The following is a 23,046-nucleotide window of genomic DNA, read 5'->3' on the forward strand; positions in this document are numbered from 1 at the left end:
AGTGGGTTTGAAAGAGAGAAGGCTGCAGTGAGAGGTGAGATTATGGAGGCTGCCAGAAAGAAAGAGGAAACAGTGTGGGGAAGGGGATATAGAGGAAAGTGAAATACCCCCTGCTGTCCTTGCAGGTTCCCTACCATTCAACTAGGCCTGGCTCAACCAGCACCAAGCAACAGGGCCATAGAGGAGAGGCTGCATGGGGGAGGAAGGGGAAAGGTGAAGATGGGGGGCAGACAAAGGTAGGTGGGAAGGAGAGAAGGAAGCAGGAAAAGGAGAAGCTACAGGGCCAGGGAAGGGAAAGTGGACATGGTGGGAGAGGAAAAATGAGACACTCTCCTCAAAACGAGATCCCCTTGTGGGTCCCTCACTTGTATGCTATAAGTATACTATGGTAACTATGGTATATTGGCCATGGGATGGAGATGGTATTGATCACCCTCACAGACAATCTCTGCAGACATCTAGATCATGGTGGCTCTGTGCTGCTCGTGTTATTAGATGTCATGGCAGTGTTCAATATAGTCAATTGCAATCTGCTGAGGTGGTGATTTGTGGGACTGTATTGCAGTGGCTGGTCTCTTTTCTCCACGGTTGGGGACAGAGGGTCATTCTGAGGGAGCAGTTGTCCCCTTGCCACCCTTTCCTGTGTGGCATTCCTCAGGGAGTGACACTCTCCCCAGTGTTTATTTATTATTTATTCAATTTATATACCGCCCATCCCAGGGGCTCTGGGCGGTGAACAGTTAAAATTGATAAAAACAAAAACTAAAATCAATATACAAATAATAAAACAAATTAACAAGGTGCAGTGGTGGGGAGAACCTTCCCCACCCCAAAGGTGGGAGGCCGACATGGCACCGCCCCCTTCAATCACCAAACGCCTGGCGGAACAACTCTGTCTTACAGGCCCGGCGGAACGATAATATGTCCCGCTGGGCCCGGGTTTCCATTGACAGAGCGTTCCACCAGGCTGGGGCCAGGACTGAAAAAGCCCTGGCCCTGGTTGAAGCGAGGCGGGCTTCCTTAGGGCCGGGGACCACAAGTAAATATTTATTTGCTGATCGGAGCGATCTCCGGGGAACGTACAGGGAGAGGCGGTCCCAAAGATATGCCGGTCCCAACCCACTCAGGGCTTTAAAGGTAAGAACCAACACTTTGAACCTGATTCGGAATTCAACTGGAAGCCAGTGCAGCTGGCGCAGGACAGGTGTGATGTGTGACTGGTAAGGTATACCAGTCAGGACCCGTGCCGCCGCATTCTGGACCAGTTGTAGTTTCCGGATCAGGCCCAGGGGTAGCCCAGCGTAGAGTGAGTTACAGTAATCTAGCCTGGAGGTGACCGTTGCATGGATCACTGTAGCCAGGTCCTGGGGCGTCAGGTAGGGGGCAAGTTGCCTGATCTGACGAAGATGGAAAAATGCAGACTTGGCAACCGCCGTGACCTGGGCCTCCATCGATAGGGAGGCATCCAGGAACACACCCAGACTCTTTACCACTGGCAAAGTTGCCAGTGGTGTCCCATCCAGGGCAGGGAGCTGGATCCCAACATCTGGCAGCCCCCGTCCCAGCTGCAGGACCTCCGTCTTCACTGGGTTCAATTTCAGCCTGCTCTGTTTCAACCACGCCGTCACAGCCTCCAAAGCTCTGGCCAGATTGTCTGGGGCCGTGTCTGGCCGGCCGTCCATCAACAGAAAAAGTTGGGTGTCATCCGCGTATTGATGACAACCCAGCCCAAACCTCCGCACCAACTGGGCGAGGGGGCGCATATAGATGTTAAATAACATTGGGGAGAGTATCGCCCCTTGGGGAACCCCGCACACCAAAGGGTGACGGGCCGATAGATCTCCCCCGAGCGCCACCCTCTGTCCCCGACCCTGGAGAAAGGAGACCAGCCACTGTAAGACTGTCCCCCTAATCCCCACGTCGGCAAGGCGGCTGGCCAACAAATCATAGTCAACCGTGTCAAACGCTGCTGTGAGATCAAGTAACACAAGCAGCGCTGACCCGCCTCGATCCAGATGCCTGCGAAGGTCGTCTGTGAGGGCAACCAAGGCTGTCTCCGTCCCATGGCCAGGACGGAAGCCAGACTGTATGTGTCTCCTATATGTGTCTCCTCACCCAGTTGGTGTGGAGTTTCGGATTGGGTTGTCATAAATATGCTGACGACACCCAACTCTTATCTGTTGATGGACGGCCAGCCGGATTCTGCTCCAGAAAACCTGGCCAGTGCTTTGGAGGCTGTGACTGGCTGATTAAAACAGTGCTGACTGAAATTGAACCCCACAAAGACAGAGGTCCTTCACGTGGGCCATGGACTGACAGGTCATGGGATCCAACTCCCAACCCTTGATGGGATGCTGCTGGCGCCTGTGCCAGTTTTGAGGAGTTCGGATGTAGTCATGGATACCTCCGTGTAGGGGATGCCTCCCTTACCTCACAGCCCACAACCTAGCTACGGTGATCCATGCAATGGTCACCTCCAGGTTGAACTACTGCAACTCGCTCTATGCTGAGCTGCCCTTGAGCTTGCTCCGGAGGTTACAACTGGTCCAGAATGCAGCGGTGCATATCTTGACCGGGACTCCATACCAGTCACATATAACATCAGTTGTGTGTCAGCTGCACTGGCTTCCAGTGGAATTCTGGATCAGGTTCAAGGTTTTGGTCTTAACCTTTAAAGCCCTTAGTCAACTGGGACTGCCTCTCACCATATGTTCCCCAGAGGCTGCTCTGTTCAGCAGACAAACATCTACTGGTGGTCCCTGGCCCTAAAGAGGTTCGCCTTATCTCAACCGGGGCCAGGGCTTTTTTGGCTCTGGCATCAACCTGGTGGAGCTCTCTGTCTGTAGAAACGTGGGCCTGGTTGGATCTGCTATCTTTCCACTGGGCCTGCAAGACAGAGATGATCTGCCAGGCATATGGTGGTTGAGGTGGGCGGGCCACCAAACCGGGTGCGTTGTCCTCCCAGATTCATCTGGTAGCTGGCCACCCTGCCCCATGGATTTGTTACTGTCTGATGGATTGTGCAATTGTGCAGCTGTTTTAATGGATTATTTTACTGATAGATGTTTTAATTTATGCTACCATGTTTTTATTGTATCATATTACTGTGATCCATTCTGAGCTCACTAGCAGGGAGATTGGAATATAAATTTAATAAAATAAAATAAATATAATTTGAATGTGACATTTAAATACAGAGGAAGTGTGTGAAGTACTTTTAAAGTCTAAAACACTCTGTAAATTCTAGGACTTGTGACAATTAGTTGTTTGGAAGCTGTTATCACTATATAGATATAGACTAGCAAAATTTATTTGCCATTTTTAAATTAGAAACTAAAGATGGTAAATATACTTGCCAAATATTGGCATTTTGTATCTTTTGCACAGAAAACAATGACAATGCAATCTCAGCTACTATTAAATATCTCTGAAATCCCGTAGGATAGAGTAGAGAATGATGATACTGAACACTAGAAGCATACAGCTTTCTGATTCTTGTTGTACCTCTCATGTCAATGGAACACTGCATTGTCACAATATGTTTAGGAAAGCTGTAATTCCATGCTGTGCTCTGTGATCATTTTAGTGTGCCAACTCTTCTAGGAGAATGAAGACTGGAGAGTGTCATTGCAGTATTTTAGTCAAGCTGTTAAGCAGAGTCAATAACTGTCATTGTATTCCCAAGCAAATTTGACATTCCCCATCACAGTACAAAGGTTTCAAGAGTAATATCTCATGCATCAGGCTGTTAGCTGTTGGACTAAAAGATCAGGGGAGTGTTTCTACATGCATATAACACAGTAGAATCTTTGGTATTGTGCCATTCCTGCCCCCAGCTCTGTATATATGGTTTTGACAGAGGAAGGGTACCTGATATGATGGTCTCTAAGGTCTTATCCTCAGATTTACTTTGCTTTGGTATTTTTTTTACATTTAAAATTGACATCTTTATATTGTCATAAGAAAGTTCCTTGTTTTTCATGCCTACAGGAATTTGAAAAAGAACACCTACTATTAAGGTACAAAAGAAAAGCTGAAATATAAATGAATGTTTGCAGGCAGTTTAATTTCTTGAGATGAGGTTTGACGCTTTCAGGTGTTCTGACATCAAAACATTTCATTTTCAATGGGACAGAAAATAGTCTGACTTCTCCTTTGGGGGATCCTGGCAGAGAACATTATGATGTTGCAGTTTTAGGTGGTGCTAAGAAGTGTTAGTGTGAAGGAAACTGATATACAATGGCACAGATTTTAATCAGTTTTCCTCACATGCTATTGCTGTATTTTAAGAAATACAAGGCAATGTTGTTTTTTGAGCAAATATTCATTGTTTCTTCCTTCTTAACAGGCTTACAGGTTTTCTCCACTCCCTGAAATGGTGATGGGTTCTCCACCTCCTCCTGTGCCTCCTAGAACTGGACCTGTTGCTGTTACCTCTCTTAGGAGGTACTGTGCTATATTGTATGTCTTAGCTGAGAATTTTAAATGTCTCCCACTGTGCCAAGGAATATTTTATATTCACACACATAACTTGAAAAAAAGATTTGTGAAGTTGCTATTAAGCTATAGCATTGTAAAAATTTAGATTTTCTTGCAGTTTTATTTCTTATTTATTTAAAAGTAAGCACACAACAGTAAGAAATGGATATTTCTTTTGTTCTGCTGTAAAGCAACTAAGATGCCTAATTCATATACCAAATTTATGTTCTAGTAATCACTTACACCATGATTTAAGTCCTCGATTATAAAGGCATAATGTCAGATTAGCTGTGCTATAAAATAAGTGAATGACTTATAAACTGTCCTGTTTCTCTCTTTTAAAACAACCCAACTATAAGGAGCAAAAATATATATGGATTGCCTGCTAACACTGGCTTTGGTACTCTGGTCACATATAAAGGGTTTGTTGCTATTAGATTTCATATCTGCTGTTAAATAATAAATATAAATCACCTCTAACAGTTAATTTCAATATTTTGAGCACCGTTCTCTAGGCATTGTTGTTACAATTTCATTTCAATCTGAGCAGCAGCAGAATCTGGTAGCAGCATTTTAAAAATTCTGTTTCTTTACAAGAAGCTGATTTCTAGAGTACATCATGCCATGCATTTCTGACTAGCCTTTGTACAATTTGGGCTGATGAAATCACTTGGTCTTCCAGACAACGCTTTACAAAAATAACAACTGGGCAGTCTGCAAAGCTGAAGCTTAGAATATACATTGTATTTTATTGTGTATTGGCATAAGAATACAGAAATAGCTGAGCTGTCCTGATTGGCTGCTGGTGATGTCATGACAGTCATGCAGAAATATCAATGAACTGTGGAGCACTGACAGCCATGCTTGTCATTCACTGTCAGGTTGAACTGATAGTGGTAGTGAGCTGAAATAGACTGTATCTAAGAAACAGAAACCATACACTGAGATCGCTGTTATATTTAGATTATGGTATATTTAGATTTTCTTTGACAAGTGTATGCAGGATGCTGTACATAACCAGTGTCATATCTTCATGTATATTTTCTAACATACGTTTGTGCTATAGCACATGAGGATTTAAAAAAAAAATTGGCAAAAGCTCTGTATCCCAACTGTAGTCCACGAGCTGTGAGATAATGACTGAGCTCTATGGTAATGTCAAAGCCAAAAGCAAGATTCTTTTTCTACTGCCTTCCACATGTTTATCAAATGGCTGAAATTGTTTCTTGACAATGTTTGAAAATTACAAGCTACTCTGAAATATCCTGCTCCAATGTAAATTGGTCGAAGAGTGCAACCGATGTTTGCTTGATGTTGGAATGACTGATACTTTCAATATATGTCATGCAGGTCGACATCTGATATTGGCAGCAAGACAAGAATTTCAGAGTCCAGTGGGACTGAACAGATACAGCCGCATGATCATGCCCCTTTTGTCCCAGTATCAAGAGCCCCAGTATCTGTGGCTCCATTGGATCAATCAGCTTTGAATTACTCAGGTGAAAAACGCATGCGGTACAAACAGAGACCACATCTAAGTCTGTATGGCATAGAGACGAGCGTGTGAGATGTTTCAAACACCCGTGGGTAGAACTGTATTAAATGGCTTTCTTGAAGGCTTGAGGAGAAGGATCAATAAAAAGATAAAAGTTTTCTAATGTGGGAGAGAATGGGGAAGAAGGACATGGCCATTCTATTTGAAGCGCCTGGGACTGTCATCTTTCTGAGGCAGGATCTTGGAACTGATGGTGTGCTACAGTACAGAGAACTGATGTCCATGTAAGGTAGTCAGTTTCCCTTGTAATGGCTACTTATTCTGGAGTTGAGGGCCACTTTGTGTTCACCTAGGGACCACAAGTTATGTTTGGAAACAACCAATGCAGATGATCATTTTCAACTCAGTGTAGTGAAGCCACCCTGAATTGATAGTAAGCACATAATTGTTTCATTGCAAACCAAAATGTTCTCACAAACCATTCCAAAATGGGTTGCATGAGGCTATCTTGATTTGTGACTGAGGTTTTGCCCAGTGTGGCTGTTCAACTCAGATTGACTTCACCACATAATGAATAAGTTGAATATGGTCACAGGTACAGGGATTTTGTTTGGAAGCTAGAAAGCAAGTAGATTGTGCTTGCAATGAGAAGCTTCAGCAAAGAATATGGACTTATATGGATATAAGAAGATGTATATGAGTCAGATCATTGGTCCATCTAGCCTAGTGCTGTCTACTCTGATTCACGGAGGCTGTCCAGGGTCTCAGCCAGAAAACTTTCCCAGCACCTTCTGCCTAAGACTCTTCTAACTGAAGATGCTCAGGATTGAACTTGGGACCCTAAAAATAGAATGGATGTACTCTGTCATTGCACTGTGCCCCCCCATCTCTTTGATTACACCAACCAGTCAAATCTCTTTAGTATTAAGGAAACAAGACAGATATTGCATAACTCTTTAGGCACACTGGACTTATACACTCTAAATACTTGTATAAGCCTGTGCATGAATGAGTTGGGCTCATCTTCTGTTTGACATTGTAACTGCCGTTTTTGATCTGCCATTTTATCAGTGTTCCTGTGTTCACTAAATAAAGCTTCCCGTTGTTGAAGCATATGCCATCTAAGGCCATTGAAAAGGATTATTGAGATTATTCAGGAAGCCACTGAGATGGGTATGTCCTTCAAATGAGGGATGGTTGGATAGTTGGTGCAATGGAGTAGGAAAGGGATCATGGATGGTCTGGAGAAAGCAAATGATTTTCAGAGCTTCTGAAACTTGCTTGCTATTCACTAATTGCTTGCTATTCACACAACAGCTGTCTTTAGCTGACAGAAAAAGCATGTGCATTAAAGTAAAGGTAAGCAGAGGTAGAGTAGCTGTTTTGCTTGTGTCACAAGCCTGAATGGGAGGGAGGGTCATGGGAGGGGGGATTCCTTTTCTAAAAGCAAAATAAGATGTTTCTGCCATAGTCATTTTATGTTGGAAGTTCCCTGTTCTGTTCACAATCTCATCAGTGCACAGTGAGCAGTAAATATTTGAACTTAGTTCTCATGATTCTTTGAAGAGAGAGCCAGTTGAAGACAAGACATGCATTTCTAAATGAAAGGCTAGAAGTAAGGTTTTTTTTCATTGCCCTGTTCTCAGAAGCCAATGAATGAAGCCTGCAGCTAGTGAAATCTTAAAGGAGAAAGTGTGGGGGAGAAAGTGCCGATGCTTACCAGTCTCTCTCTTCTGCAGCTTTTCCTTCTTATGTTCTTTGGTTTAACACTATCCAACTGTGTTCTAATCCTGAGTGTTCATCCATATCTGGACAGCTACTGGCTTTGCCATCTGCTGTTGTAATATCTTCCCACCCAGAACAGAACTAAATTAAAAACGTTTCCCTCTCTGCTGCATTTGTACCTTGAAAATTACAAATAACAGTAAATTGTCAGCTGAATAAAGTTCTATCTCGTAATGAAATGGATTTGCTGCTTGATCCCTAAAGAAGTAGTAGTCAGCTCTGTACTATGTAAGATAAGTCAGTACATTCATGAAGCTTAGGAATAGGACATTCTGCCCCTTACACCCTTACACCACAAGTGCTTAAGATACGGACAAAACAGGATGGAATGGTATATTAGTTGCTGAAGTTTCTAAAACATTTGAATAAGAGAAATTATACTGGGTTAAATGTGCTATTGGCCTTCAGCTTCCCATATTTTTCTATGAATTGCTAAGTTATTAAATTGCTAAGTTATTGAAACAACAGAATAGCATTATTCTAAATAGTGCAAACCTTCCAAATTCTTTTTGTAAAATTAATATTTAATATTGCAACAGCCAATAAAGGCCTTGTTTCTTAATAAAGCAGTATCAAAGGCCACAGTCCAAAGTACACTTCCATGTAAGCAAGTTTCATGGAAATTATTGGGACTTGTTTTCATGTAATGTTTTCATGATTGGGTGTTAACTGTGGGTTTTTGTTTTTGGGGTTTTTTTGTGCTAGAGTGGAAATAAAGGGCTTGTAGAAATTTCACTATGTTGCCTTAGGCTATGATCCAGTGGAGCGTTGAAGGATGTCCCTTCATTTTAAGCATGTAAATAATCCAAGTGGGACCGTTTAGCACAGTTTGCATGTAGTCAAGGGATATGCTGCATTCTTCCAGTCATAGCTCCCAGTGGCTTCACAAGTCTGAAGCACACTAATCCAGCAGACCCTAACGGGCAGTCCACTGTTGCAGTTAATTTTTCTCATGAGTTGTTTCTGAAAAGCACAGTTTAGCTCAGCATTTCAGAAATTGATCTATAGTAGAACTGTAGGTATCAATTTTGTTGATGAATCTGACAGTGCCGCATTACCTAGCATAGTGGTTCTAACTTGATGCTTAAGAGGACTTATCAGTGGAATTTAACCAACATCTTTTTTGTCCCATCCTCTGAATGGGAACGCCATTCTACCTTTCTTTATTTTTCTTCACCATCTTATTCTCAGTGGCATATATCTACAGCTTGAAATGATTCCATGCAAAAAATTCCTATTTGGTCTTTGTTCATTAGTAGGAAATCATTCTTCTAGCTTTACTTGGTTTAAAACAAAACCCTGAAAGAAATGATATATATCTTGTATTGAATCCTACAGACAACTATGTATTAAATGTTGGTCAGTTTAGGATTGGAATACTGAGTCTTCAAAAGAGAGGCGCCTGCATTTCAGTAATAGGTAAAGTATTACTGCTATGGCACATTTATTTACTATTAGTGTGCTTATTGTGGAACAAAAGATAAAATTCTCTCTTCCTCTGGAAAGACTTAGAGCAACCTTTTTCAGGGTTTCTCTGTGGAATTCAAGATGCTGTTAAGATGATAAAGTGAAAAATTCCCATATTTGCTGGGGAAAAGATTTATGTCCTTGATCAAAGCTCAGATGTAACTTTGACAGATGTAGCCTTTTCAGTGACTTTTTAAGGACTCCTACCATTTTCATAATCCTGTCAAGTCTTTAATTGTACCCCGTATCACTGAAATTCCTTAATGATTGCAACCATAAATCACATGCACATTCTTGAAAGAACACTCTGTTTCAGAAAATGTCCCAGTTTGCTTATTTTCTGGGAAAGAGTAGAATATTAGGACTTTCTGAATTTTTATGTCATCTCTCATTTCCTTAGTTTTGCTTTATATAAACCAGACAATAGAATTAAAGTGCATAAACTGAAGAGGAAGTAAAATGGACTGGCCTTGGGAACACAGGAGATGTAAGATGGCACTGCCAACCTGATAACATTGTTTGCAAGATATTGCATGGGGAAACATCTAAATAAAGGAAGATAGTGTTGTAATTTCATACAGTGCTTGTTATCAACAGATACTTTCTATGAAAAGCTCGAGCTTACTAGAACAGTTTATGGAAGGTGGTAGGTAAAGAATAACAAGGGATTTCTTCCCTCTCAACACATACATTTTTAGTTTTGTTGGTGTTTTGAAATTCAAGGCTTTTACAAGTGTGAATCTGTAATTGAAGACACTGATCGGCTCAGAATGATAGTGAAGAATCACTGTTAATTGAGAAAATACCAAGGCAAAGCTTGGAGCTGTGATAAAGAAGTATTGAGGAAACTGATATAACTTTTAAGAAGCTGCATGGCTTCCTTTTATAAAAGAATTAATTGAGAGTCATCACACTGGGTTTTATAGGGTTTCTGAGATTACATGTCAGCACCAGTACATTTTACCCAGAGGTCTTCAAATTCTGGTGTAGTTCACTTCATGAAGCTACCCCTCCCAAAAGTTATGTCTTTCCATATGCAATGAGGGTAAAACCAATATGTGTTCATTTAGTACCACTCAGTGAAAAGAAAAGTTCAGGCTTGGTTTAGGTTTTCACTATGTTTTGACTACCTCGAAAAAGAGAACCCAGGGATGCAAAAAGCCATTGGACTTTATTTATTTACTCATTGGCCTTTAGGCAATGTGCATTTGGAGGATAAATGACCCATAAAGCTACCCTTTTTATATTAAGTGGATAATAAAAGCTCTAATAATCCAATCAAGACACACATTAAAACTTGACTAGGTTGAGACTGTATTTCCTCTATGCCTCCTTAGACAAACCTAAACATCAGTGACTGAATGATAGCTGGGGAGAGGAATTGCAAAAGTTTAAAACATATTCAGCTATTATCTTATACTAGTGAGAATTGCCCCTGACTGGAGTTTCCTGTGGTCATTAAGGTTTACAGCCTGACCACAACCCTGCCATTTTACAGCAGAAACAGTTTGAAATGTAATTATTGTAAATGCAAAGCTTCATTAATAACTAAAACTGTGTAATGATAGTGAGTTCATTTACACTTAGGCCCTGATTCTGACAGATCCTTACATGGCAATGTGAGGTTGGCCAAGATATTAATGTTATGTGCTTCCACTGGAGCAACTGCCCCGCTCTTTTTTAAATTCTGGGGGTAAAAAAACACTTGGTATGGCTATTGTGTTCAGGATCAACTAGTTGTGAATGTGGAGAAGATATGATCATTCTAGCCCCTTTTTATGCTTCATGGATTAAAGGTGGTATGTGTGACGGGGAAAGCACTGGAAAACTACAAAAAAAAAAGGTAAGGAATAAGAATGGCTCTGGAAGCAGCATGGAGATAATTGTGGCCACTTGAGTGAAGGTCACAATGGACTCTGCAGGATATAGCAGTTCCTCATTACCATCAGCCTGGTTTGACATCACAAACCCCTTTTCTGTGATTGTACAGTGTGGTGTAAATATACAGCTGTGGTATAAATATTGGTAGTAGAAATGGCTTTAAGGAGTAAAAGAATCTTCCCAATTTAAGCTCTAGAGTCATCCATCTCTATGACTTCAAGAGACTCTGTTTGTTATATGATGTCTCTGTTTCTTGGGGTTTTTTAAATTTTGTTTTGGAATTGATGTTTTTGGAATTGTTGTTCCCATAAGAATAAATACACTCTGTGCCATTCCTATTCATGAAGGGTGTATTCATCAGCAGGAGTACAGTCTTCTGAAATCTTTTAAATTCAGATTCTGAGATAGCATATCAGAGTGGTCTTATGTCATTAGAGGAACATGAATCCTAGCAAACATTGGCAAGCCTCTAACATGCACATATGCGCACACACATACATTTTCAAAATAATGGATGCTTGGTGGGTCTCCTTGGTTCTGGTCATCTCATGTAACTTCATAAGCAACATTTATGCAATTCTGACAAGCCCATTGTAGACAACGGAGGCTGGAAACTTTGCTGTAAACTAAAATGGAAAAAATGGAACTGTCTTATTAAATATATTGTTTCTGTTTAACATCCCATGTGTGTGAAGTGTTTTGTTTTAAGTTGTTCAGGTACATTTGTCAATTTAATGACAAATAGGTTAGGGTCATCTCCCCCCCCTTTTAACAGACAAATGTCTGGGAAGGCAATAACCACTCCTTACAACCAACAGAAATGGAACAGCCTTGTCAGCTTTTAATTGCTCTTTACTGACATCCATACATAGAGATGGATTGAAAATGGGAGGTAGAACTCAAATGTTTTGGAATTCAGCAGGGAACCTTATAAGAAATTATATTGGCATCCTGGATGCTAAAAATTACTAAGAGAGAGTTTGCTTGCTGTGTTGATAAGTTATTGAGAAGAGAATACACCAAATTAAGAATTTCTGGATGACTAACTCTCCTTTTTTAAACCTGTCTTTTGTTTGGAGCATTTTGTCCTTGAGGTTTAAATGGATCATTTCTATTTAAATCTGAAATTAAAGATTTATTTTGTAGAACATACTGCATGCTAGGCAACATTCACACATGGCATGGATAATGAAGTATCATATGCTAAAAGAGTTTTAGAATTTAATATATTTCTATGGGAATTTCCTAGGTTAAATTTTTTGGCTGCAATTGTATGCACACTAAAGTCCCACTGAATCCAAAGGGTTTGACTTCTCAGCAGATATGCATACTATCGAGTTCTAAGACCAGTAAGAAATCATAGGACTGGAGCAGGGGCACTGTGCCGCAGCAATGGCCAAATAGATGTTTTTAAGCCCAGAAAAATGTATTGGAGGGTTAGATGTCAGCAGCAACTGGTGTTGATCTCAAGAAAAAAGTGGGTCAAAAAGGATATTTGCTATTCAAGAATTAACTCCCCCCACAACCCTCCCCCTAAAGCCTGTGTTTCCATACCTATCAAATAATGTCTTTGTTGTTTAAGATTTTGAGGAACAGAAAGGCTACACTATGTAGTATGAATACTTGCCGCACTTAACACACATATTAATAGCCAAGAACTTCATCACATAAGAAATATGCTTCACTGGACTTGGCAGCATCTTTCAAGCTGAAAGCAGAAATGTGTTGCCTGCAGTTAGCAAGTTTCTTCCAGAAGATACCAGTGAGATATGTAAACTGAGGGGAGCAGGACTGAACGAAGAATCCACCGATTTACCAACTGATGAAAAGGAGCATCACAGCGGACAAATAAACTGTTTAAGCATAACATGCTAGAAAGCATCTGGAAAAAACATAATGAGCATGTGGTCATATAACAATATGTGTTAATGTAAACTGATGCAAGCATATAGGACTCTGAACTGAAAATTGAAATGACATTAATTTAAACAACAGGTGGTTGGCACAACATGATCCTAAGATCAATCTACATAATAAAGAAGGACTCCATCACACCTTTATTCCAGTTTATTCCCTTCTTTTCTCCCTGTAATCTAATGGTTTTGCATATGCCACATTAACTGAAGAGAATGTCGTCCATATTGGAGTATTTTACAGATCCTATTTCCTCTTTAGGAACTGTACAGTGCACTATATATACACAAAAACATCAATTTACATAGTAGCAATAGACAATTGTGTTTTCAGAACCTCCAAACCCTGCTGCCCAGCTGTTTGCAGGACTGTGTTGCCTCAATTTAATAAAAGCCTGCCTGTTCACTTGATACTGGAAAATAATGCTGTACTGGCATTTCACCCAATATACTGTACAAAAGAAGCTATAATCTCTAGTCACACTAGAACCAATTTTTGCCAATATCATACATGGTGTTTTATATAAACTCACACATCTGATAGAATCCTCACCACCAACATCTTAACCTTGGCTTCTTTTATGCGCTTTCAACTCTTGCATAAATCTCAGGAATCTGCATATTTACTGGCTTAACAACTAATATTCATTCATGCTATATCGATCAGTTTGATCACTGGAATGCAATCATGGTGTTGATGTGCCCACAGTGTCAGGAGCAGTTTCAGTTCTGGCTTGACTTCTTCAAACAGGTATATTCTGTTGTGGGATAATTCATCTCCTTGCAACAGTAGCAACAAGGCACTATGTGCAGATACAATCATACATGCTCAGTCTTGGGCGAGTGCTCTCTGTTGCCAATGCAAAATTACATCTTCCAGATGGAACATAGCAAGTACTCTTTGCAATGCTTTTTGATTGCTAATCATCTTCCCTGTCTTTTGATAGGAAACACAGTTCCAGCAGTGTTTGCCATTCCAGCAGCAAACCGACCTGCGTTCTCAGGCTATTTCATCCCAACTCCACCTACAGCTTACAGGAACCAGGCTTGGATGTCCTATGCTGGAGAAAATGAATTACCAGGGCAATGGGCTGATTCGGTAATTGTGCAAATTTTTCTTTCTATGACTTCTGTATTGATTAATAGTAAACTTACTGAACCCAGGTATTTGGAAGGGGAAATTTCCACATAGATAGTATCATTGTCATAAGTACTGATGCTAGATGTAACATTGTCAGTTTTATTACTTGGCTATTTTCAGTTGCTTAAAATGAGAATTCGGGTTTCTGATGTGAGATTACAGACCCCCAAGGTTGAGCTCCGCTCCCAGAAATTTATTTTAGTCTATTTTAGTTTATTTGTCTAGTTTTATCCAGTTAATTTAATGTATTTAATTTATTCTACAATTTCCCCTTATTCTTCCCCCCTCCAAGTTCTTATGGAGGGTATTATACTTTTGCCTTTAAAAAAATGTACTCTAACCTTATTAGATATATTGAGGTTTTGTAGTTCTTCTTTTACCTTATCTGTGCCTTGGTTTGGTTTGTTAGCCTGCCAACGGCAACAACTCCTTTCCCAGCTCCCCTCTTAGGTTAATCAGGAGGATGGGGGCGCTGTATATAGATACCGGTCTGCTTCCTTCAACTTTTATTAACCTGTTTTAATTTATTAACCTATTAACCTTTCACTTCCTTAATTTTTCTTCCTTAACTTTAACATAATATACATTAACCTCTAACTCTCCTCCCTCTCCTAAGCAAAGTAGGGCAGAAGACCCTTTTAGACTCCATCATAAGTCTGAAAATAGTTTTGAGGCTTTACAATTAATCATAGACCACTTTCCTCACATAAATGCGGATAGTGCCCACAATTTTTCGAATGACTTTTCAACCAAAGAGATAGCTACAAACCTGGATGATCTGCAGAATATGTCCCAATGGTCTGATATACCCCAAAATGAGGATTCTATACTCAATCTGTTGGCATAACAACCTTTCTCACTGCAGGTACTTTAAACAAAATTTATGAAAAAATAGACCATCTCTCCACCCAAATCTTAAACAGCAACCCAGTGAAAAATTGGGAGAAAGCACACAATCTCAGGAAATATCCCTCCTCTGTTCCTGACCTTTGCAGAATCATGTTGGATATGCATCATTTTAGAGGAAGAATGATCAATTAGAGCAACAAATGGCTCATAAAGGAGCATTTAGCATTCTTTCCAAATTTACCTCCTGTCTCAGTTGATTTAAAACGTTACGACAATCTATCTAGCAACCTCTGTTCCTTTAGATTAATGCTTTTATTTCCGTCCCCAAAACTTCCATCCTTAATTATGTCAAATAAGGAGTGGTTTCATAGCCATGGTGTTTTTCCTCAATGCCCCCTTAAAACTACTATAGTCACCCCTCTTCTCCCCTTTAAATTTTCTTTGAACCTCCCCTCAAAAGTTCCTAAATTATACAAAAACAATAGCAGTGGACTCCTAACAGCTGGGAGGCAGGCATCCAAAACTCCGGAGATCCCATTGATCGACTTAACCATCCATTCCACAAGAGGCCAGAAAAGCACTGGAACCGCAAAGAGGGGGGGAGGGACCCAAAATTGTACTCCAGTATTCTCAGTGTGAACTGATGTGGATGCTATTGATGAAAGTTTCTTAAATTCTTTTGAGGCCCTCCATATCGAAGAATGAATTAATATTATTAAGAGATTTGAACAATTATGAAATCATTTGATTAAAGTTCAACAGAGGAATGCAACTAAACCCATCAATAATGACAAGAACAACATTGTGATGACAACATGTAATGACATCATGTAATGACAATGTTGCCATTATGTAATGACAGCATTACAATCACATAAAAACTCCCAACTTAGAGAGAGAAGCAAACAACCTCTGAGGAAATCAGAAGAAAGGAGAAACCTTCCCCTTTGTAAAGCTGTGGGAGGGATTATTACTTTCCCTGTAAAGAAACTATCCCACGATGTTTCATCATCTGATTTCTCAGTTCCGATCGCTCTTCAACCCAAAATTCAAATAAGCTCAATTAATCTGAATGTTGCCTTCTTAGCTGGCCAAATTGAAAATGCCACTTCTGACAGCCAATTAATATACTCTTGCAGTAACATAAAAATACTAAGTTGGAATGTGGCTGGCTGGAAGACCAAATTCTTCCTTCCAGAGGTCAGCTCTTTTTATCTAATTTTGATATAATTTTAATACAAGAGACTGAGCAAAGTAATGCCATAACTTTCCCAGGATATATTACTTTCTCTAAAGAGGCTCACAAGAGGGAGAAAGGACAATAGGTGGGTTAGTCTGCCTTATTTCATCTGCCCGTAACATCTCTGGATTGGAAGTGGTGACTTCATTTGATCTGACTTGGCTGTTGTGATACATTTGACTGACTTCTCCTTCATAATAAACCAACCTATATCCCTACAACTCAAAATCAACACGTACTGACCTCTTATTGGTCCTTTTTTTTGGAACTCGATAATAATTTGACCTATTGGTTCTGATTATCCAATCTTTATTGCAGGTGACCTCAATGCTAGAATTGGTCAAGATGATGAGTGTCTGGTCAAAAAATGGCTAGGCTGTGAGCTAGAAGAAATTGTTTCCCCTTATTTATATAATAGATTTTCTAAAAATAAGACAATTAATGCTGCATGTCTTAAACTGTTGATTTTTCTATGCAAAGAGAGTTGGTCACCCTAAATGGGCCAAGAGAAAATGATGGAAAAGGCAAGTTTACCTTTTTTGGTCACAAGGGGGCCAGTTTGAGCGATTACTTTATCATTGCAGCAGATCATTTTAATTTAGTCAAGAAAGTTAACATGGAAGAATATATAAGGGGAGTCCATCTCCCAATCTCACTCAGCCTCTGCGCCTCTGAGAACAGCCATCTGTGCTATAAGCATTTGTTCCAACCAAATGATAAGCAGGCATTTACACACCACACTTGATAGACTCCTTCTATTGAAGAGGCAGCAATCAAGCTGCTTGACTCCAAAGAATTCCGGGAAAGGGAGGGAAAACTCCTTTTGAGTAATCTAAAGAAAGATTTTATCACTCCTTTATATTCTTTATTTAGCATTTCCAAACCATTATATATTAAGCCATATTCGGTTAGCCCAAGGAGTCAAAAGACCCTATAGCTGGTTTGATGGTAAGTGTAAATTCCTAAATAAAAGTGATCCATTGCAAGCATTGTGAATTTAAAAAGAACAGTACTCTGGAAATTGTAAGGGAACTGCTGAACCTTAAAGGCCAATATCAAACAGAAAGAACACATTAAACAGAAAGAAAACAGAGGAAATGCATAGGACACGGGACTTCCTGATTTCCACAGTAAATAACAAAGATTTCAGTCTTCTTTGGTCATTGACCTCTAGAAACGTGGACAGAAGATCATCCCCCTGGTTCTCTATCTCTGTTTCAGAATGAGTGATATTTTTCAGGGAAATATTCTCTAAAAATACTACAACTAGCGACTTAACCCTTGCTGATCTCCCTCTCTGGTCCACTATTACTAAGCTGGAAGTTATCTCCATGTTTAAGCATTTTACACTCAGGGAAAGCTCCAGACTTGGACTCAGTGCCTAGCAATTTTTTTTAACACCAATCCAGCACGATGGTCTCTGATTTTAGCTCCATTTTTCTCTGAGATCAACCTTTTGGGGAAAATTCCCCTAATTTGGAAACATTCGATCATTGTTCCAATCTTTCAGAAAGGTTCCATGTTAGATCCAACAAACTATTCGCCTTCTTTGTCTTCAATGGCAAAGCTATATACCTCATACCTCAAACTAGAGGAATGGATAATCTCAACTTTTTTTCAGCAGGAAAGCGGGGGAACGGAGTTCCGGAACCTCTTGAAAATGGTCACATGGCTGGTGGCCCTGCCCCCTGATCTCCAGACAGAGGGGAGCTTAGATGGGCAATCCAAGCTCCCCTCTGTCTGGAGATCAGGGGGCTGGGCCACCAGCCATGTGATGATTTTCTCCGAGGGCAACCCACTGAGTTCCACCACCTCTTTTCCCAGAAAAAAAGCCCTGGATAATCTCAAATAACATCCTTGATGGGAACAAATTGGCTTCAGGAAAGGCTTTGTACCTCAAGACCATTGTTTGATCTTGGCCCATTTAGTTGAAAAATATACCTTCCCACCTAGAGGTCAACTGTATGTTGCATTTATAGATCTCAAGAAAGCTTTTGACACCATATCCAGGAGCAGACTGGGGAGTTGCTTAAAGGAAAATGAGAGGGGAAAGGGAGTGTTAAAGAAAGGTAACTGCTTGGGGTGTGTGTGGATTTTTCTTTACTTAAAGTTCATATTAAGCATTTCATACAGCTTTAAGAAAAGCAGAACCTTGCTGTCACATACTTTGCTACAATTTAGGTGCAATAGAACACTGGAATTATGAACTACATATACAGCATGCAAAGAAATCAAAACCCAGAAATGTTTCTTTAAGATAGGAATCCATGTTTGTATTATACTTAAACCTGTCCTGGCACATTAGGAAAAGATTATAAATATCAATACATTAATTAACCATGCCCTATTTATATGATGTACCTTGCTGTAGCCCAATAATTAGAGGCTTCATACATGCATTAACAGTGTTCTGTCATTTTGTGTCTCTTGAAGATGGGTTTTCTAAATTTTAAATCAGAATTTGTGAATGGTCTCTTGTAACTCTGATAGTTGTTGCATGAAGAAAATGCAAATCATAGAGTGTTATTGACAGGATTAAGAGGAGGTCTTGACACTAAGATAGCATATGTAAGATTAATAGTATACCAAAAACAAAATGATTTTTCCAGCTCTCATCCTCACCATCTTGCATCCTGTAAACACTTCTGTGCAGGCAATTATATAACCCTCCCTATTGACTTCCTACCAAGCAGATAATAGACACGTGTGCATTAATCACACGAATTCATCACACTTCCTCCATGGAAGTGACTTCTATATTTGGTAAGAGAATCAGAGGTTTGCCATGATTCTGTTGGGTCTTCAGGAAAATGGGCAGATTACAGAAATTTCCACAGACATGGCTTTCTTGTGCTCTTGCTTGTCATAGTAGATTAATATGCCCACTAATTTTCAAAGGATTCTTTAAAATGTTATGTCTATTGACAGAATGTACTATTACTGTAACAAAGTAATATAGGACTTTGTTATCCCCCAGTGTAAGCAGATACTTTCTATCTCTAAATTCCCATATTCCCCATAAACCTAGTTTGCCCAACAACTTTTCCATGCATATTTGAAAACTTCTCCCATTGTAAATGTATTTGTGAATATTCCCCTTGTACATTGACCCATTGAAGACCAATGGGTCTTCAACACCATACTCATGCATAATTTCTCATGCGTGCTTTGGCACTGGCAATAAAAATCGTCAGAATGACAAAACTGTGAAGGATCATTTGGCTGGTCAGTTTGATTCTTAGCAATTAGGTCTAAGCTCTACTATAAAGCTGGTCCTGAATTAAATAGTGATGAAAGAGTGACATCTACTGTTGTTCTTTAGCATAGCTCTTTGCTAAATTGTGAGCTTTCTTATGGTTAAGAAAATAAAAATGTAATGCTTCTGGTCCAGCATACTGTTTCAACAACAGCCAACCAGTTGCCCTGAAGAGACAAACAAATAGCATAGAGGCCACGGCCCTCCCCTGTTTCTGCCTCCCAGCAGTGGTGTTCAGAGGTCTGCTGTCTCTATACATGGAGGTTCCTTTCAGTCATCATGGCTAGTAGTAATTGATGGACCTCTTCTCCATGAATCTGTGTAACCCCTTTTTAAAGCTCTCTATACTTGTGGCCATCACTACCTCTTCTGGCAGTGAATTCCATGGTTTAATTACTTGTTGAGTACAAAAGTATTGCCTTTTGCCTGTACAGAACCTACTTGCCAACAATTTCATTGGCTGCTCCCAAGTTCTATATTTAGAGAAAAGCTCCCTCCATCCACTTTCTCTACTCCATGCATAATTTGATAATCCCCTCTCCCCATAGCCATCTTTTTTTCTAGACTAAAAGGCTGCATTTGATTGTCCCATAGATTTTATTTATTTATTTACATCATTTTTACACTGCCTTTCTCCTTGATGAGAACCCTTAGCTGCTTATATCATTCTCCTGTCTTCCTTGTGAGGTGGGTTAGGTGGAGAGTGTGTGACTGGCCCAAGGTTACCTAGTGAGTGTCCATGGCAGAACAGGGATTCAAAAATCCTAGTCCAACACTCTAACCACTACACATACTGGCTATGCTGTATATGTACAGCTGAGAGCTGCTGTAGCACAGTGGTTAAGTGGTTCGGCTGCAAATCAGCACTCTACTGGTTCAAATCCCACTACTGCCATGAGCTCAGTAGGTGGTCTTGGGTAAGCCACTGCCCTCAACCCCAGCTCCCCAGCTGTATTGTGGGGATAATAACACTAACTTGTTCACCGCTCTAGGTGAGGCGCTTATCTGTCTAGAAGAGTGGTATGTAAGTGCAGTTATTATTATTATTGTGCTTCATGTAGATGAAGTAACAGGGATCTTGCAGTTAATGGGCAGAATTGAGCAACACTACAACTGCAACAACAACAACAATAACAGAACTTTGACATCTAGCATGTTCCCTGGGAGTAAGGCTCTTGAGAACATCCACACTACCTTTCCAAGAATAGTTATAATTTCAAAGAGTGTGCTTTTGTCTGAGAAGTGTACTGGTAAATATAATTATATAGTTCCAATTATTCCAAACTAGGAAATCAGTAACCTTGCTTTTCATTTTTGTCATGTCTGTTCTTTGATTTAAGACAACTTTGTATAATTAAGAAGTAAGTCTAAAAAGTACACATAAACATGGTCAATGGCAATGGGAATTTATACAATTTGTCACATCCATCCATCCCTCAGTAGATTAAGTAGCATAATAGCAGAAAAGGTCTACAACAAAATATACAAATGTTACAAACAAATATAGTTTGCACTGATCATGAATGATAAGGTCTATACAAACAACTTACCATGCCTAGTAATATGAATTACATAGCAAGTCAATACAATCTGGTTACTTCATAGAAGTGGAAAACATCTGTAATACACAATATAGGACCACATTACAAATAACATTCAAATGCAAGTGAACACAACTGCAACTAACTCCCTTCAGACTTGATGAAGATATTCTTTGAAACGGGATTATTAACCGGCTGCCCGTATCTTGCTCATTATGACTCCTCTTGCTCATTGTGACCTTCAATTTGTTCTTTTTGATCTTTAATTGCTGAATTTACACTTGTCTTGAATTTTGTTCTTGAGTTGCTGTTCATTTGTGATTTTGTGTATATAAGTATATGGTTCCACAAGATATTATGTGAACTGTGTATATTATTTTTGCTTTGTTATTTATAATTATAATAATTACACACAACAGAGGTCTCAATAAATTATTTAGTTGAAAAAGGTATCACATAGATAACTTGGAAAATTTTGAGCACACTTTCAGGGGTTAACCTGACAGCCTGTGCACAGTGCTGTGTATACATACAGGCAGACAGCACTGCAGACTAAAGGGAGGAATGAATGCAAATTCTACACTGCCCCCTCCAGACACCAGGTAGCATCTCTACAATCATAGTAATGTGTGTACACTGCAATTAGTGACAGTAGAAAAGAAAGAGAGAGAAACAGACAGGCTCACTTCAGACAATATGAAACTATGGTTTATTTTAACTATGGGTAACTAGGATCACTCTGCAGATGATCACTCAAATCCTAGTTTGCCTTAACAACTGCTAGTTTCATTGCTTTAACTGCCACATGGCTACCACTGCTGAAATTTTGTTTACATCTGAGAGTCTTTTTGTTTTTCTGCTTACTGTCTTTTATAGGTCCCACTTCCAGGCTACATAGAAGCTTATTCACGGCCACGCTATCAACACAACTCTCCTTCAAGGCTTCCTCGTCAATACAGCCAGCCATCAAATATGCATCCTAGCCTAGAACAAGCCCCCCTGCCTTCCACTACTGCTTCTCAACAAAGCCTATCAGAAAATGACCCATCTGATAGCCCTCTCACCAACCTTTCTACAGCTGCTCTAGTGAAGGCAATAAGAGAGGAAGTTGCTAAGTTAGCTAAGAAACAAACAGACATGTTTGAGTTTCAGGTCTGATGGCTTCTTGTGCTGAATGTTTGTATCACACACTTTGCAAGCCTCTAGCTTTCAGATCAGATTTGTTGTGGCTTTTGCCAAAGTGATGCACTCCCCACCATTACCCCTGATCCGAAACAATCAATGCTGGATTTTTATGAAACGAAAGTCAATAGAACAGCCAATCTGAAAACCATCTCTGCCCATTAAGACAGGTATTCCCAGGCAACTCTTTCTTAAATATTGATATATTTATGGTATGCAATTGTCTGTCACATACCTCCTTGTTCTCTGATGCCTTTGTTGTTGGAAATATTACTGAACCATATGTCTGTCGAATATTATGGTATATTAAGAGCTTGGGAAGCACAATATCGATCATTCTGAAGCCAGTTGTGCATGTAAAAAGCTAATCTTATCTTTCTGGATCAAGAAACAATAGTAATGTCATAAAAATTAAGAGCCACAGTCATATACTAGTAGTCAAATTGTTGCATTTTGGAAACACTGTAAAACAAACTAAAGCAAAACAATAGAGCCCAGTCATTGCTGCCTAGAAGCCACATTTGAACAGCAAGAATTTGATGTGAATGAACCTTGTAGAGTCCTTTGTAAATATCCCTAAATTCATCACCATTTTTGTTCATAATCTGAAAGCCAGAAGAGAGAACTGTAAAGAGGCATACTACCATAATTGGTGTTTGAAGTGCTGGTTTAATGTTACTGGTGAGTTACACAGAAGTGTTTTCAATACTTGGTCTCTCTTCACTGTGAAATGAGGAAAAAACATTGACAAAGTAAATTGGTGTTGAAAGCTTCCTGAAAACTACTGGTAAAAATATATTCTTTGAGTGTGTCCTAC

General features: G+C 39.9%; 1 protein-coding gene across 1 annotated transcript in view; it reads left to right on the forward strand.

The window, feature by feature from the left end:
• The window catches only part of KIAA1549L (KIAA1549 like), a 242,499-nt gene extending 220,294 nt beyond the window's left edge, over positions 1-22,205 (forward strand). Inside the window, exons 19-22 of the mRNA XM_054972418.1 lie at positions 4,349-4,446; positions 5,830-5,978; positions 13,968-14,119; positions 21,924-22,205. Of these exons, the coding sequence (XP_054828393.1) occupies positions 4,349-4,446; positions 5,830-5,978; positions 13,968-14,119; positions 21,924-22,205 (681 nt within the window). The remainder of the gene's footprint in view (positions 1-4,348; positions 4,447-5,829; positions 5,979-13,967; positions 14,120-21,923) is intronic.
• The last annotated feature ends 841 nt before the right edge of the window (positions 22,206-23,046 follow it).

The sequence above is a fragment of the Eublepharis macularius genome, chromosome 2 (assembly GCF_028583425.1).
Source record: "Eublepharis macularius isolate TG4126 chromosome 2, MPM_Emac_v1.0, whole genome shotgun sequence".
Taxonomy (NCBI): Eukaryota; Metazoa; Chordata; class Lepidosauria; order Squamata; family Eublepharidae; genus Eublepharis; species Eublepharis macularius.